The 15,165-nt window shown below is 58.2% G+C and overlaps 2 protein-coding genes across 2 annotated transcripts in view; one reads left to right on the top strand and one right to left on the bottom strand.

The window, feature by feature from the left end:
- The window catches only part of CSNK2A2 (casein kinase 2 alpha 2), a 28,293-nt gene extending 26,900 nt beyond the window's left edge, over positions 1–1,393 (bottom strand). The window contains exons 1-2 of the mRNA XM_084270006.1: positions 1,243–1,393; positions 837–948 (exon numbers count right to left, since the gene is read on the bottom strand). Of these exons, the coding sequence (XP_084126132.1) occupies positions 837–948; positions 1,243–1,346 (216 nt within the window). The 5' untranslated portion in view covers positions 1,347–1,393. The remainder of the gene's footprint in view (positions 1–836; positions 949–1,242) is intronic.
- A 5,614-nt stretch (positions 1,394–7,007) lies between these two features.
- Positions 7,008–13,747, top strand: CFAP263 (cilia and flagella associated protein 263). Its single transcript, XM_084270359.1, has 8 exons — positions 7,008–7,166; positions 8,417–8,578; positions 9,592–9,735; positions 10,004–10,084; positions 10,612–10,767; positions 11,421–11,528; positions 12,030–12,186; positions 13,536–13,747. Exons 1-8 carry the CDS (start codon positions 7,080–7,082, stop codon positions 13,589–13,591), a joined length of 951 nt encoding a protein of 316 aa, XP_084126485.1. The 5' UTR covers positions 7,008–7,079; the 3' UTR covers positions 13,592–13,747.
- Positions 13,748–15,165: the final 1,418 nt, after the last annotated feature.

Genomic DNA, 15,165 nt, shown 5'->3' with positions numbered 1-15,165 from the left:
AACAAGCTGTTCTGTGTTGCTGGTCCAAGAGGTGACAGCCACAAGTGTCAGCCAAGCCAAAACCAAAAACACCTCAACTCTCTAACCTTTTATTTCTTTTTTTCTTCTTTAAAAAAAATCCTTGTCCACTCCCAGATCACCACCACAGGCTGCTGCTAGGACAGTTACTACCACTTGTTGTGAGCATGCTGCTTCAGTGCCCAACACAGCGAGGCATGTCCTGCAGCAGCAAACCCATACGTTCAGCCTGCCCAAACAACAACTTGTTACTGCTGAATGAAGCTCCAGCCCAACATACCAGAACACAGAGCACCGACACTGCAAACTTCAGATGGCCTCTTTCAGACTCCTCCAGTTTCCAGGGCACGTTTGGCCTGCCTGCAGTGAAGTTCTCTGCCATGCCTGATCCTCTAAAGGACTGAATTTTGCCAGCATTTTTGACTGCTGAGCAGCCCACAGGCTGGCTCTGAAAAGGCCTCATGCCAGCTGTCTAGAGGTTAACAGGAGGATTCCCCCATCCTGACTTCACACTCCTGTTGACAAGGCAGTCCCTGGGCTGGTTTAGGCAAGGCACTGCCAGATATGAGTTACCAAGCACAGGCACCACATGCAATGCTGTTCCAATGTCAGGACTGGCAGCTCTCATCCCAGAGTTGTGCAGGACAGGAGACATCAAACCATCCCTAGAGCACACAGGACACCAAATCCGTTTCCAAACCCACCAGTCAAACATCCTTAATGAGAAAACAAGAGCTTTGGGGTGAAGAAGGAGATCCAACAGTCCCGTGGCTCGGCCCACCCTGCTCTGGCCCCTGCACCACCAACGGGACACTCACCTTGAGAATCTTCACAACGACCCTCTCGTTGTTGGTGATGTTAATGGCCTCGAAGACCTCACTGTACTTCCCTCGGCCGAGTTTCCGAACCAGCTGATAGTCGTCCTGATTGCTGCGGGCACCAAGAGGAGAGAGGAGGGGGGTGGCGGTGCCAGAGGGGGTAACTGGCAGGGCAGCGGGCCGGGGGTGGGGAAGGAACAGGCCGGGGGTGTGAGGGGAAAACTCTCCCAGCCCCCTCCACCCCAGCCGCCCGGGGACACCCCAAATCGGGGGGGGGGGTGGGGTGGGGGGGGGGAGGAGGGGGCAGGAAGCCCTCCCCGAGGGCTGAGGCCCGCAGCGGGGTGCGGGGCGGCCCGGGGGAAGGAGGGGGGGGGGGGAAGAGGAGGGTCCCCGCGGGGCGCTTTACCCCCAGCTCGGGACGTGCGCCTCGTAGTCCCAGTACTCGCGGCTCCTCAGGCTGTTCACCTCGGCGTACACCCGCGCCCGGCTGCCGGCGGCCGGGCCGGGCATGGCGGCGCCGGGCGGCGGCTGCAGGAGGAGGAGGAGGGCGCGGGGCCGGCGCGGGAGGCCGGCGAGGCGGGGCGCGGCGCGCAGGAGGGCGGCGGCGGCGGCGGCGGGCGGCGGCGGCAGGGCCAGGCCGGAGCGGGGAGGGGCCGGCCCAGGGCGGGGGGGTGGGGGGGGTAGGGGGGGGGCGGCGGGCGCGGGGCCCGCGCGGAGCGTGCCGAGGCCCGGGCCCGGTGCCGGCGGCGACGGCTGCAACCTGGGCCAGCCCCGAGCGCCGCGCAACCAACCCGGAAAAGGCGCCGCGGCGAGAGGCGCCCGCCCGCCGCCGCCCAATCCCCCGCCGCGCAGCGCCCCTTGGCGGCGGGGAGGACCGGCCGCTCGCCGGGCGGCTGACGTCACGCTGCGTCACGCCCCCCTCCCCCCCCGCTTTCTCTCCCCCCACCCGTCGGGCCGCCGTCACCCCTCCGCAGCCACGGCCCCGCCACACAGAGCCTTCCCGCCCCCGACACCTCCTCAGCCTCCCGGCCTCCCCATCACGGCTCCGTCGCGTCCCGCGGCAGAGCCCGTCCCCTCCGCCGTGCCGGTCACCTCAGCCCTGCCCCAGCCCGGCGCGGCCCCTGCCCCGCCTCACCCCACCGGCCGCAGCGCCCCACCGCCCCGCCACCGCCAAGGCGGGACCCTGGGCGGAGGGAAGGCTCCTTGTGCCCCTTGGGGGGACTTCACAGAGCCACGGGCTGGCTGAGGTGGCAGGAGCCTCCGGAGGCCACCTGGGCCACCCAGGGCCGTGTCCAGATGGCCTCTGGCTGCCTCCACCCGCGGAGACTCCACCAGGGCAGCCTGTGCCAGTGCCCGGTCACTGTCACCCTGAGGAAGTGTCTCCTGGTGGGCACAGGGAATCTTCTAGGCTTCAGTTGGAGCATCAGGTTCTGGCACTGGGCACCTCTGAGAAAAGCCGGGCTCCCTCTTCTTTGCACTCCTCCAGCGCCTCAGTCATCTTTGTGGCCCTTCAATGGGCTGTCCCCAGCATGTCCCTGTCTCTCTCGTCCTGAGGAGCCCAGCACTGGACACAGCACTCCTGGGCTGGCCCCACTGTCACTGAGCAGAGGGGAAGCATCCCTTCCCCCCACCTTCTGTCAATACTTTGCAGCCCAGGACACCACTAGTCTGCTTTCTGAGTTATGTTCAGCTTGGTGTCCATCAAGACCCTCAGGTCCTCTTCAGCCAAGCTGACTCCCAGCTGGTTGTCCTCCAGTCTATACTGGTGCCAGGGTTTGTTCCTCCCCAGGGGCAGGACTTGCATGTTCACTTGTTCAGGAGAGCTTCAGGAGGTTCCTGCCAGCCCGTAGCTCTGCCTGTCCAGGTCCCTCTGGAGCACCAACCTCTTCTCCCACCTCAGTGCCATCTGACACCTTGCTGAGGGAGAGCCCTGCCCCATCACCCAAAGCGGTCATGAGGATGAGTGGACTGGTGATGCTTTACCTAACACAGAACCCAAGACACTGTTCACCTTCCTTACGGCAAGGACACACCACTAGCTCACGCTCAGCTTGGTGCCCACCAGGACCCCCAGGTCCTTTTCAGAAAAGCTGTTTCCCAAGAGGACTGGATCCAGTATTGACCCCTGGAATACACCACTATTGACTGGTCTCTAACTGGGCTTCACGCCGCTACTCACGACCCTCTGGGCCAGTTTCCAGCCCACTTCATGCCCTCACCTCCTGGTGCCTGGTGAGTTTCAGGGGAGCTGCTGCCAACTCCAGCCCTTGCCCAAGCCCATGCCCACTGGATGCAGCCAGTTCTCAGCACCAGCCACCACCACAGGCAGTAACGGAGCAGAGGTGGGGACATGGGTTGCCTGGTCTTACTCTGGGGCTGCTCCTCACTGGCCTCAAACATCAGCTTAGCTTTGTCTGGAAACCAGACTTGGCTTCAGGCTGTCTCATGGTGGCTGCTGAGGAATTTCCCCAGCCATCAGGACACAGGGCCACCCCTGCCTTTCCTATTCTGCAGTCAAAACTGAGCTGAGGGTGGAGCCTTCAGCCTGCGTGTAGGTTCTGCGCATCTTGGCGTTGCTGTTGATGGGAAAAGCAGCACTTGGTCAACAGAGAGGCTGCCGGTTGGCAGCTGCTTCATCACGGGTGACAGCTTCCTTGGTGCCTTCCAGTAGGACACAGGCAGGCTACTGACCTGTGTGGGAGAGCCAACCTGTGTGCTGCCAGCTCCTCCAGCTGGCCTTGGCTGCCTGGCTGTGGGAGCTGGGTCTGCCTGCTGGTTTCTAATGCTGCCCAGTGCTTCCCACAGCAAAAAAGCCCCACTCCAAGTGACAGGGAAGTTTGCCAAGATTCACCTGCTTCCTCTCAAATGTTAGCTGGCTGGTATGATTATGATGATGATTATTATCGTTATTTTCACACCCAGACAGAAAGTTTCAGTTGTTTCCTAGAGCAAAGTCAGGGAAAAAATGGTTTTGGCCATTGAAAACATCCAGAGATCTTGTCCTGAAGGTACTTCAGTGCTCTGGAGCCTGGAATTTGACAAGGAACAAGTCTTCTGGCAAAGAAGTGCTGCCTCCTGCTGACCTCTTAAAAGCTTTGTGCAGCTAGACATAGCCATAAACTTTTAAAAATCTGCACCCCACGTTCCTGCAGCTGCAAAACCTCTGTCACAACATTGCCATGCCCTCCAGAGATGCCACTCCTCCCCACCATGCCACCATGGCTCCCCTGGGTCACTCAGCTGCCTCTCCCCATCCTAACAATGAAATAGTGGCCATCTCAGGTTGGAGCATCACAAAATGTGGGCCACTGCAGAGACTGACTGTCTGATGTTATAATTTTCTCTGACATCTTAATCAGCTGGCTCACATCAGCACTGTTTTAATTCATGGCCCCATGTAAAGTCTTTTTGTGGGATCCCTGTCCCACACTGCATGCAAAGAGGACTTCCAGGCTGTGTCACTGTGCTGTCACCTCCTCCTTACCTCAAACCTCTTGATTCCTGCATCAGGCTCTGTATATGATGGAGATCCTGCGATGAGGGGTGTTCATCCCTCTACTTGTTGAGGCCAGGAAGCAAAGTTCCTCCCATGGATTGGATGTGGTTATGATTTGCAATGTGTTTTGAAGATGACTTTTGTCATTTTTGCCCAGAAATAAGGCTGGCATTGATAAGGCCTTGATTTTTCTCCCATTTTGACTTGCACCCCTCAGGCAAGGAAAGCTGTGGAGACCCTTCACCAGCCACATCATCAACTTTTGGGGGAGAGATGCACATTTAACCAGCCCTGCCACCCACTGCTGTTGGATCTGGGGAAGGTCCAACAGGGAAGTTGGAGCACATTGCTGTGCCATGGGCTGGATCCAGCAGTGGGGACACTTGGAAATGATGCTCCACACCTTCACAGAGCTCCTAGGATCAGGCATACTTGGGGGCAGCTGCCCTCAGGACCAGTGCTACTGTTCCCCCAGTTTTACAGCCAGACTGTGGCAAAGCAGAGTCTCTAGAAGGAAGGTCACAGTGTCACAGGCAGAGAAAGCTCTGCTGTGGTGCAGGTGCTGGGGCCAAATGTGAGCTGGGGCCAGCGTTTGCCTGCACCCTTCCAGGAGCTTTGCTGCCCAGCTGACAGGCAGGGTGCAGTCTGGCATGTTGGGCAAGGGGTTTGTATGGCTGGGTTTAGTAGCAGGGGGCTGCAGGGGTGGTTTCTATGAGAAATTTCTAGAAGCTTTCCCCAGGTCTGACAGAGCAAACACCAGCTGGCTCAAGGACAGACCAAGGCCGAGCACATCAGCGATGGTGGCAGCTCCTCTGTGGGAACAGTGTTAAGGAGGGAAAAAAAACCACAAACAGCAGCTTTTTTTGGGCAGAGAGAGGAGTAAGGAGATGTGAGAGACTCTGCAGCCCCCAGGTCAGTGCAGAAGGAGGGGCAGGAGGTGATCCAGGTGCCGGAGCTGAGATTGATTCCCCTGCAGCCCCTGGGGAAGCCCTGGTGAGGCAGGCTGTGCCCCTGCGGCCCAGGGAGGGTGATGATGGAGCAGAGATTCCCCTGCAGCCTGTGCAGGACCCCACAGTGAAGCAGGGGGAGACACATGAAGGACACTGTGAGCTGGTGGGAAGCGCACACTGGAGACAGCTGCTGGCGGGACCTGCAGTGGAGAGAGAGGCCCACTCCAGAGCAGGTTTGCTGGGGGGGCTTTTGACCCCGTGGGGCACCTAACTGGAGCAGTCAGGTCCAAAAGGTCTGTACCCAATGGAAGGACTCACGCTGGGGCAGTGGGGGAAGAATTGCAGCCTGTGGGAAAGGACTCACGCTGGAGAAGTTCCTGGAGGACTGTCTGCTGTGGGTGGGACCCCACGGTGCAGCAGGGGAAGGGGATGAGGAGTCCTGAGGGGAGGAAGGAGCTGCAGACACAACACATGATGGACTGACCCCAACCCCCATCCCTGTCCCCCAGTGACGCTGGGGGGAGGGTAAGATTTGGGGTTATTTCTCATTATCCTGCACCATTTTCACTGGGCAGTAGATGAGATCCAGTTTATTCCGTGTTGAGCCTGCTCTGCCCGTGATGGTGACGGCTGAACCATCTCTCAGCCTCCCATTGTACGTCCTGTCCCTGCCCAGCCGAGGAGGGGGGTGACAGAGCAGCTTGGGGGGCACCCAGCCTCCAGACAGGGTCAGCCCCCACACAAGGAGGAGCAGGGAGGCAGGTAGCACCTACCCAGGAGCTTCTGGGAGCAGGAGCAATGTGCACCCCGGGAGACCCCCGGCCCCTCTGGGATCTCACAAGCCCCCGTGTCACTCCCGCTGCAGACGCCTCACCGGGGGCTCAGGAACAAACCGAGCCGCGGTCCCTGCGCAAGGACAGCTGGCAGGGGCCGCCCGTCTCCCAGCAGCTCCCTTCCCCCAGCGCAGAGGCCTGTAGGCCCCCGGGATGCCCCCAGGCGGGTAGGAAGCAGGGCCAGGGCTGCCTGTGTGCGGGAACGTGACCCTGTGTCCCGGTGTGTAGGAGAACCCGGGCGTGTCCCTGCCCGTGTGCCCCCGGGCTCGCATCCCGCCCCCCAGTGTCCCCCGCCGCACGCCGTACCCCTCTACCCGCCCCACCGGAAGTGGGCGCTGCCCGCCGTTACCAGTAGGCGGCCATGGCGGCGGAGGCCTTGGAGTCGATGCCGCTGCCGCAGCTCCGGGAGCAGATCCGACAGGAGCGGTACCGGCGGGGCTGAGGGGCCCGGCCTGCGGAGGGTCGCTGGGGGCTGCCGAGCCTGGGGGCGCCGCTGGGCCTTAACTCCCGAGAGGACCGTGCCCGGGCAGGGCCGGGCCGGGCTGGACAGTGCCGGGCAGGGCCGGGCCGGGCAAAGTGCCCCCGGCCGCCCCCACACTGGGCACCATCTCCAGGAGCCCCGGTGGTCCGTCCGGCTGGGCTGCAGGTGCCGTCTGGCCGTGCTCGGGGCCTGGAGCCAGGCTGAGGCTGCCCGCTGCCTGGGCTCAGGGCCTTGGCAGGACCTGCTGCCCTGGCTCCGCTGGCCACCGTGGGTGTGGGGAGTAGTGGGTCTGTGCGAGCCCCCGTGTCCTGGCCAGGCTGACCTCAGGCCCTCCTGCCCCTTTGGCTTAGCTGTTGTGCCCCGTGGTTGCCCAGCTTGGTTTGGCTGCTCCCCAAGCCAGCGCTTAGCACGGACAAGGGCTCGGCCTGACCTCCTCCTCTTCCTCACAGCCATGCCAATGAGCTGCTCCGAGTTGAGGTGGAGATGCTTGAGAAACGGTGCCGTAAGATGGAGCTGTGCAGCCCATTGCTGCCATCCAAGACACATGATGCTGCCCAGCAGCAGATGCAGGTACTGCTCTGGAGCCAGGGTGGCAGCTGCATGGCTGTAGGTACTGGGTTTTCAGGTCTGGCTGCTGCCTACTGCACCGAGCCATGATCCCTCCTCCCTCTGCAGCTCCTCCAGCCTCCCTGGGAAGTCAGGCAAGCTCCCCGGTTTGAAACATGATTAAGAAAATGCCCCAACAGCCCTTGGGCTTCACAGTGGTGAGCCCATAACCTAGACACCTGCTTGCCAAATGGTGCTGCTGGTCTTGTAAGTGTGAGTTTGGGCTGCTTTGGTGCTCCTGCACTTGGTATAAAGGCCAGGCTGCCTTCTCATTTCTCCTCCAGCTGTCTTCCCTGCACAGCAGCAATGCATCCTCCTGAATGGCAAGTGCTGGGGAAACCTGGAATGAGTTAACTCACACACAGCACAATTTGAAGTAGAAGTTAAATAGTGAGGCTGGTGCTAAGAGAGCAGGTGGTGTGCCCAAGGCTGCACCAGGTCTGTGACTGGCTCTCTGCTCCTCTCCTCCCTCCCAGGGATGTTTCCATGGGCTCAGATGTGTGTGTGGGTGCACTCTGGGGTGCCTCCACAGAGTATGTGTTGCTTTCTTCCTCCTGGAGCTGTGAGCAGAGTTGGAGCTGATTTAACCCTTCACCTTTTCACTAGAGACACGAAGGAAAGCTCTTAGCCCCTTGCAGGGGAGCTCCTTTCAGCCAGCATCCTGCACGGGGCTTTCACGCCGGCTGAGCCCTCAGCACCCCCTTGCTGGTTAGACCCAGCCTGAGCCCTTTGTGAAGCAGAGCCTGCCTCGCTGCATCCCCACAGCACTGGGAATTGCTTCTGAATGGTACTGGTTCTCCTGAGGGTGTACACCAGTGGGACTGTGCTGTGGTGAGCTCAGCCCCTCGGGGTGTCTGACCTAGGCAGTGGTAGGAGACCCCCATCTGTCCTGCACAACAATTAGCAGCATCGCTGGGAAGAGGTGATTCCCCTGCCCACGTGAAGCTGTTGCACTGGCTTTAACCCAAATTTGCCTGTCAAATCAAACTGCAAATGCTTGCCTGTGTAGGAGGGTTTTGCAGTGGATGAGAGGACAGATGGGGTCAGTCCAGGTGTGGCCCTGAGTGACCCCTGCTCCAGAGAGGCCTCCTCAGCCTTGCTGTAAGCTGGGATCTCTCTACCATCCCCCTTGAGACGATTTTCTTTTTGAATACAGGAAAATGCAACCCGTGCTAGCCTTCTAACAGCATCCACTTGTTCCCTGGGTGTTGCAGGCATGTGGCAGGTACAGATCCAAGTTACACAGCATGACGGACTCTTTCGTTGGCCTGACACTGGAGCAGAAATACGAGCTGGTTGAGCAGGAGGTGGCTGAGGTGAAGGATGAGATTCGGAGGATGAAGGAGGACTCTGAGAAGACTGTGAAGAACCTTCAGGTATGGCTCTGCAGGACCCTTATGATCACCACTGTGTCAAACAGTGTTGTTACTTCTCACACCTCGTTGGACATGCCATCCCTTGGGCAGTGAGTCAGGCTCTCTCGTGAGGGTTGTTCACAGCAGTGTTGCTGTGAGCACCCTGAGCTGAGAGTGAGAGGCAGAACTGTCCTCTCACCTCACCCCTTTCTTGAAGGCAAGTACACCAATAGAGATCAGAGGTGCCCAGTCTCTGAAGATGTATCTTATTACAGCAGGAACCAATAATAATAATACAGGTGTGGGGAATATTTTTAGGATGAGAAGCTCAGATAAGCTGGGTGAGATGAAGAATTCAGTGCTTGAAAGAAAAATCTTTTTGTCAGCTTCTGGAAGGTATGTCCTTTGCACTAGACGTGTTTTTCATCCCAGCAGCTCCCAGAAGCTGTCTGGGCTCCATGCAGCTCTCTCTGGGGTTTGCCTTTCTGCTGTCTCTGGGATTACTTTGGAGAAGAACATCTCCACATCTCCAAGAACTGAGTTCCCACTGCAGGCTGAATGTGGCTGTATCATCATCTTTGCCTGCCCTGTGCTGGCTCTCAAGACGTCCTCCTAGCTAAGATGCTCAGGAGCTTTTGGAGAAGGAAAGACCTCTGTGTTGGGTTCAGACCTCTGGTGCTGCCTGCAGTGGTGAGGACAGATGAAGCAGGCAGCCTGTCTCTCTTGAGCAGCTGCAGGGTGTCTGCAGTCAATGGTGGGTGGTCATCTTTTGCCTTGTCTTGCCTTAGACTGGTGATGTTTGTAGGTCAGGATGGAGTGAGCTATGTTGAAGCTCAGGCATGTGAGAGATTTTGTGTCTCTTGTTGTTTTTGAGTCAGTGAAGGAGCCAGGCTGTGAGTCTGCACAGGGGCAAACTCAGGAGAAATGCTAGTAATGCAAGCAGAGAACATGCCTGGTCCTTTCTGGTGTTCTCTGTTCCCAAAGACAAGGGAAGCTGGCATCTCTTGACTGTTTTGGGACTTTTATTTCTACAGGCAAAGAGTGAAGAAGCAGATATTTGGTGGGCTGATATTAAGAAAGCCAGGAGTGAATTTGAGAACATCGTCAGCACCATCTCCAGCAAGACTGTGGCTTCTGAGAAGCTGCTGAGATATATGGAGGAGAAGAATCACCAGAGGGTCAGTGAATCACAGCAAATTTCAGGGCTGGTCTGTCCTCTGACGAGTTCATTGGCTAGAGAAAGATCCCAGTTCTCATGCCCCTGTGTGACCAGCACCGTGTGCTGCTGAGCGGCGTGTCTTGCTGAGCTCCTCTGTAAGTCAGGAGCAAAGGCTGCAGTGTGGCCGAGCTGAATGGGAACCAGAACCACTCCACAGGAGTGGTGGTGTGGTGCTCTTGCTCTCCCCAGGCTCTGCTGTCCTGCTGTAACCTGCTGCTCTTTTTTAGGATCTGCTGAGAGAGAAGCTGCGCTTAAAAAACTGCATGCTCAGGGGTTACAAGAAGAAGCTGGAGGAGCAGATCAGGGAGGTGCGTGTGGCAGTGGGAGGGAAGCAGGGACTAGGTGGCCCCTCAAAGAATGGGAGTAGAGCTCAATGCAGACACAGGGTCTGCTGTCTACAGAGATGTGTGGCCCTCCTCTTCCTCCTCCTCCTCTCCCTCCATTGCCCCTGGCCTTGCTGCCACTGTCAGCAGGTACTGTTGTCTGCCTGGGTTCAGACCTGGCACGTGTCTGTGTGCACAGGATGAGGCCAGAAGCCTCGCAGGGTGGCAGGTGGCAGATCCCTTTGTGCCCTGGAGAAGGTCAGAGTGGTTCCCTGGGGACTGGCTGCTGCTGGCATGGCAGGAGCCTTGCCAGGGGGAAACTGTCTGCACAGATGGATCCCTTAGGCACAAGCACAGAGCACAGGCTCAGTGGCACACCGTGTTTCACATTTCTCCCTGAGCCCCACAGCTGCAGCCAGGTGAAGCCCTGCTTTCCCTGCAGAGCAGAGCTGTCTTACTTGAGGTGCAGCTTTGGTTGGTGACCTACAGCTCTGCTTCCTTGTGCTTTGCAGAAGAAGAAGATGAGAGGGACAGTCTCTGAGGCCTGTCTGCAGGAGATGCAGGTTAGAAATGCCCAGTTGCAGAAGAAGTGTGATGAGAAGAGACAGGAGCTGCAGCAGCTACAACTGACCTCAAGGAAGATGGCCCAAGTTCTCGACTTGCATAGAGTGTGTGAACCCTCTCAGCACCTCTGGTTGGCCTTTATTCTGTTCCCAATGGTCACACACGTGCTGCCTGACAGCTCTTGCATGCTGCCCTTCCCCAGTGAGAGGATGCTGGAACACCTCCATGGCTTAGCAGTGGGGCTGAGAGGTCTGCTGACATGCCAGAAGCAGCAATGCCCTCCCTCATGTTTGGCTGCAGCCTGGTGATGGGATTCCTGCTTTTCAGTGTGGTTATTTTATGCCTCAGGGGAAAATTCCTGTGGCAAAAAAGCTCTGGCACTGACTGCACAGTGAAATACCCTTTTTACATACCCTGTGACACCTGAAACACTGTGAGCTGCAGCCACCACCCTGAGGCCCTGCTCTTAGCAGGAAAAAGTGCTTCTCATCTGGGTGAATTCATTTCTCTCCCATCAGCCATTCCCTGGCTGGCTCAGCCCTACAGCCCAGTGCTGTGGGCTGTGCTGCAGTGTGACACAGAGGGCATGAGAAAGCGGTGGCTGCGTGACCATGATGCTGCCTTCTGCAGGGGACAAGTGGTGCTACACAGCTCCCACACAGCCAGCTGAGACCAAGCTGGGGCAGAGAGGTGGCTCTGCAGGTGGCTGGGAGCTGCTGCTGCACCTGCTGATAACTGTCCTGCTCTCCTGTTCCAGAAGAAGCTTCAGGATGCCATGGAGACGTCCGTGTCGCTGAAGAAAACCATCTCCCAGAGGAAGCAGCTGCTGGAGAAAATAGAAAAAGAAATTGCTGTGGTGGAGGAGGTAAGAGAGCGATTTAGGAGGCCCTGAAACTTCACTTGGGGGGACTCTTCTGAGGTACTTTGTGTGGTGTGTTGGATACACACACGAGGCCCAGCAGTGAGCAAGGTTCCTGTGTGTTTTCTGCATCTGAGCAAGCCCCAGGGAACATGGGTGGGTTTGCAGAACCTGCTGTGGATTTTGGCCCTGGCTCACAGGGACCTGCCACTGGCTCCTGGAAATTCTGTCTCCTTGAGCTTTCTGTCAGTGTTCTCCCCAGTGCTGCTGTCGTGCCAGTCTGGGGACACTGTGGCAGGGACACCACAGCTTTGGGCAGCGGGTTCCAGGGGCTCCCTAGCAGTGCTGCGGGGCCGGGTGGGGGCACTGGTGGGTGTGTTGCACTGCTGCCCCACAGGGCTGAGGCTTTCATTTCTCCTGCCTGCCTGCTTCCCCGGAGGACTGGCAACCAGCTGGCAGAGGGACGTTGCCCTGGCACCTCCTGGCATCTCCCTGTTTCTTTGGCAGCAACGAGCCAAAGCTGAGGCTGTGAAGCGGCAGCTGCGGAAGCAGCTCTCAGAGCACAGTGCCCCCTCCGTGCTGAGCTACCTGCAGGTGAACATGGCTGTTGCTGACCTTAAAGCCCAAGTCAAGGCTTGGGAGAGGAAGGTAGCGTTTTGCCAAGGTGAGTGAGACTGGGCTGGGCGTGCAGGAGCCTGGCTGTGTGCTGTGGGGCCTGCTGGAGCCCCATCTGTGCCTGCCCACCCGCAGCCCCCCAGGACCCGAGCACTTGCTCCTGACCCACTGGGAAGCTGTGCAGAGGTTCTGGTGTGGCAGTTTCGACGGTGCCTGGCAGAGCTGGAGGCTTTTCCTGTTTACAGAGCAGCAGTTGCTCCCTACCCTAAGGACTGAGGCTGAATTTTAATGACTGAGGGGAAGCCAACGCAGGGACAGGGCTTGTAATCTGTCAGGAAGCACCACTGGGCTGTTGCTGTACTAAAACCTGTTGTGTGGGTATGGAGCAGGGGACATACAGCCACTTGAAATGTCCCCAGCTCTGCGTGTGTGACCTGTGCTGGCCTTTTCCTGCACCCCTGATGGCTCCCTGGTGTTTGTAGTCCCCTTGGGTAGTCGCTGACATTTCTTACTTGTGTCTTGACTCCAGCCTGATCCAAACATGAGTTCATGGCAAAGCTGCAAGAATCTCTTTGACTCTCCTCCTGCCCCAGCTCCTGCAGCCTGGGAGGAGATGGAGAGAGAGCACAGAGGAGCGAGGTCAGAGCCCAGAGGGAGCGGGACAGGTCCCTGCCCCATGCAGGATGTCTGTGACAGCAGTGGTGGGGAGAGAACTGGCTGGCAGGTGGGGCTGAGCCTGGCACCCTGCTTGTCCTTCTGCAGGGAGGGCTCTGCTGCAGCCCATGCAGCACTTACCTCCCAGCCCCCAGCTCACAAGGGACAGGGCTTGTGTGGGGCAGCCTTTCTCAGAAGTCACAGCTGGGTGGGGTTGGGCTGGAAAGAGGCATCCAGCTGTGCCTACTGCAGGGCAGCCCAAATGTCTCCTGTCTTTGCACCTGCAGAGCCCTTCTCAGCCAGCTGTGCCTTCTGCAGAGCCAGGCTCACTCTGTGTGCTACCTGTGCCTGGAATCCTGCCCACCCAGCCCTGCAACAAGGGCTCAGGGGGCTAAATAAGGAACCTAGAGTGTTGTCCCTGGGATAACAGTGAGGCTACCAACGTGTTTTCCTTGTGAGCCCTTCTGCAGCAGGGCATGGCCAACACCCCTGCTGCCATGCCAGGGGCTGCAAGTTTCTATCAGTGCTGTTGGGTGGGGTCTCCAGGCTTCCTGTGGCATTTGGGGAAGAAACCAAAGCTGGTGTAGACTTGCAGGAGCTCTCCTCAGGATGCCAGGGTGAGCACCGACCTCAGCTAGGAGCAGGGAGAGATGAAGGGGCAGGCAATTCCAGCCTGGCAGCTTTCTCCACAACATATCACCACTTCCTGAACATACTAAGGCTTTCTCCTTTCTCCTCTTGCAGATGTCCTTGCAAAGCCACTGCAGAGCAGGGAATCAGAACAAGATGACCAGTGCTGACCAGCACTAGGCTTGTCTGATGCCGCACGGTGGGTGGTGGAGGCTGCAGAAGGAGCCCACCCTGGGGGGAGTTTGTTGTCAAATAGGTAAATGTAGTGATGAAATAATTTCCACTTCTCCATGAACTAATAAAGGCCACCATGGCTCTGTTGTGAAGTCATCTCCTCACTCTGTGCTGGCTTCCACCCCGCTCCACTGCTGGGCCCCTCTGCAGGCCCTGCAAGGTCAGCCAGTGCTGTTCCAAACTCCCCCCTTGCCCCCCCAAGCAGTTCTTTGGTGATCAGATCTGACATGTTCACAGAAACTGTCCTTTCTCTCTGGGCAAGGCCTGGTGATCACTTAATGCAGGAGGGGACAGAGGGGATTCCCTGGGGAATGTGAGAGTCCCACATCTCCATGTGTGCACCAGCAATAGAAGGGAGCAGGGCAGTGTGAGCGTGCAGGGCAAAGCATTCCAGCATGGTATGTGTGAACCAAGGCTGCTTTCTAATTGCAGAAGGATACTTCATTTACCTAATGAAACAAAACAGCAAAAAGGGAGCAGCTACCCCTTTCCCAAGTGCCTGGGGCAAGTTTCAGTGTCCCCTGGAGATGGGGCATGTCGTCCCACCGCAGGAGCTGTCAGTCATCTCAGGCGGCCTGGCCTCAGCTGAGATCAGTCTTTCCCTTCTTGGAGTTGGAACCAGCTTCCTGCAGTATCCTCACTGCTGGCCTGAAAGGCTCTTCCCAGTCTTTGGGTGGAGCCTGCAGATCAGCTCCTGGCCTGACAAGGGTGGGGAGTGTGGGAGGTCCCGTCCCCTCAGAGGTGGCCAGGACCCAGTCGCTGTAGCAGGACACGGGCTGTACCGGAATGGCCTGTAGCACCTCACTGAGGATGCCTGTCAGGACCTGTTGCTCAGTCCCTCTAATCTGGCACCTAATGGGGTTGCTTGCATCATCCTATGGAGAAGCAGAAAAGGCAGGACTGTGTCTCAGCTGCATCCTTCCTGCCACCACTCCTGGAGGCTGTGAACTCCACCAGTGTGGAAGGAGGGCAGATGGCAGCATTTCAGTCCTTTATCATTGCCAAAAGCAAAGCACCACTGATTCAGGGGGCTGCCTTTGGGCTGATGATGTCCCTGTGTGCCCTAAATGAAGTGACCTGCATCATGCCCCGTGGCTGCCCATGCCCCCATCAGCCCAGCCCTTCACACGTACCAGGAAGAACCCCTCTTTGGTTTTGCCTCCCAAGCATCTCTGACCCTGGCTGCATCAAAGGCCCCAGCAGCAGGAGAGGGGACTAGGAGCAGCACTCACAGGCCTGCATGGAGACCTTCACCCCACAGCTCATGCAGACAGTGTCAGACATTCAGATGGTCTCCTGCACCTCTGGCAGCCCGCAGGGGCAGTGTGTGATTCTTCCTAAGACCAGCCCAAGGCTCTGCCCAAAGGACCAGCTGCCTTCCTGCCACTGCTGCCGGGAGACAGGCACCTCTTGTGAGGAACCGCAGCCTCCCAGCAGCCTGGCTGGCACTGGGAGCTAATGAGTTTTGAGCCCCATGGTTAACAAAGCTGGCCTGGCTCTGCACTGAGAC

The sequence above is a fragment of the Gallinula chloropus genome, assembly GCF_964237585.1.
Source record: "Gallinula chloropus genome assembly, chromosome: 13".
NCBI classification, from domain to species: domain Eukaryota; kingdom Metazoa; phylum Chordata; class Aves; order Gruiformes; family Rallidae; genus Gallinula; species Gallinula chloropus.
The sequence above is the reverse complement of the archived record's forward strand: the minus strand, read 5'-3'. Positions and strand labels throughout refer to the sequence as shown.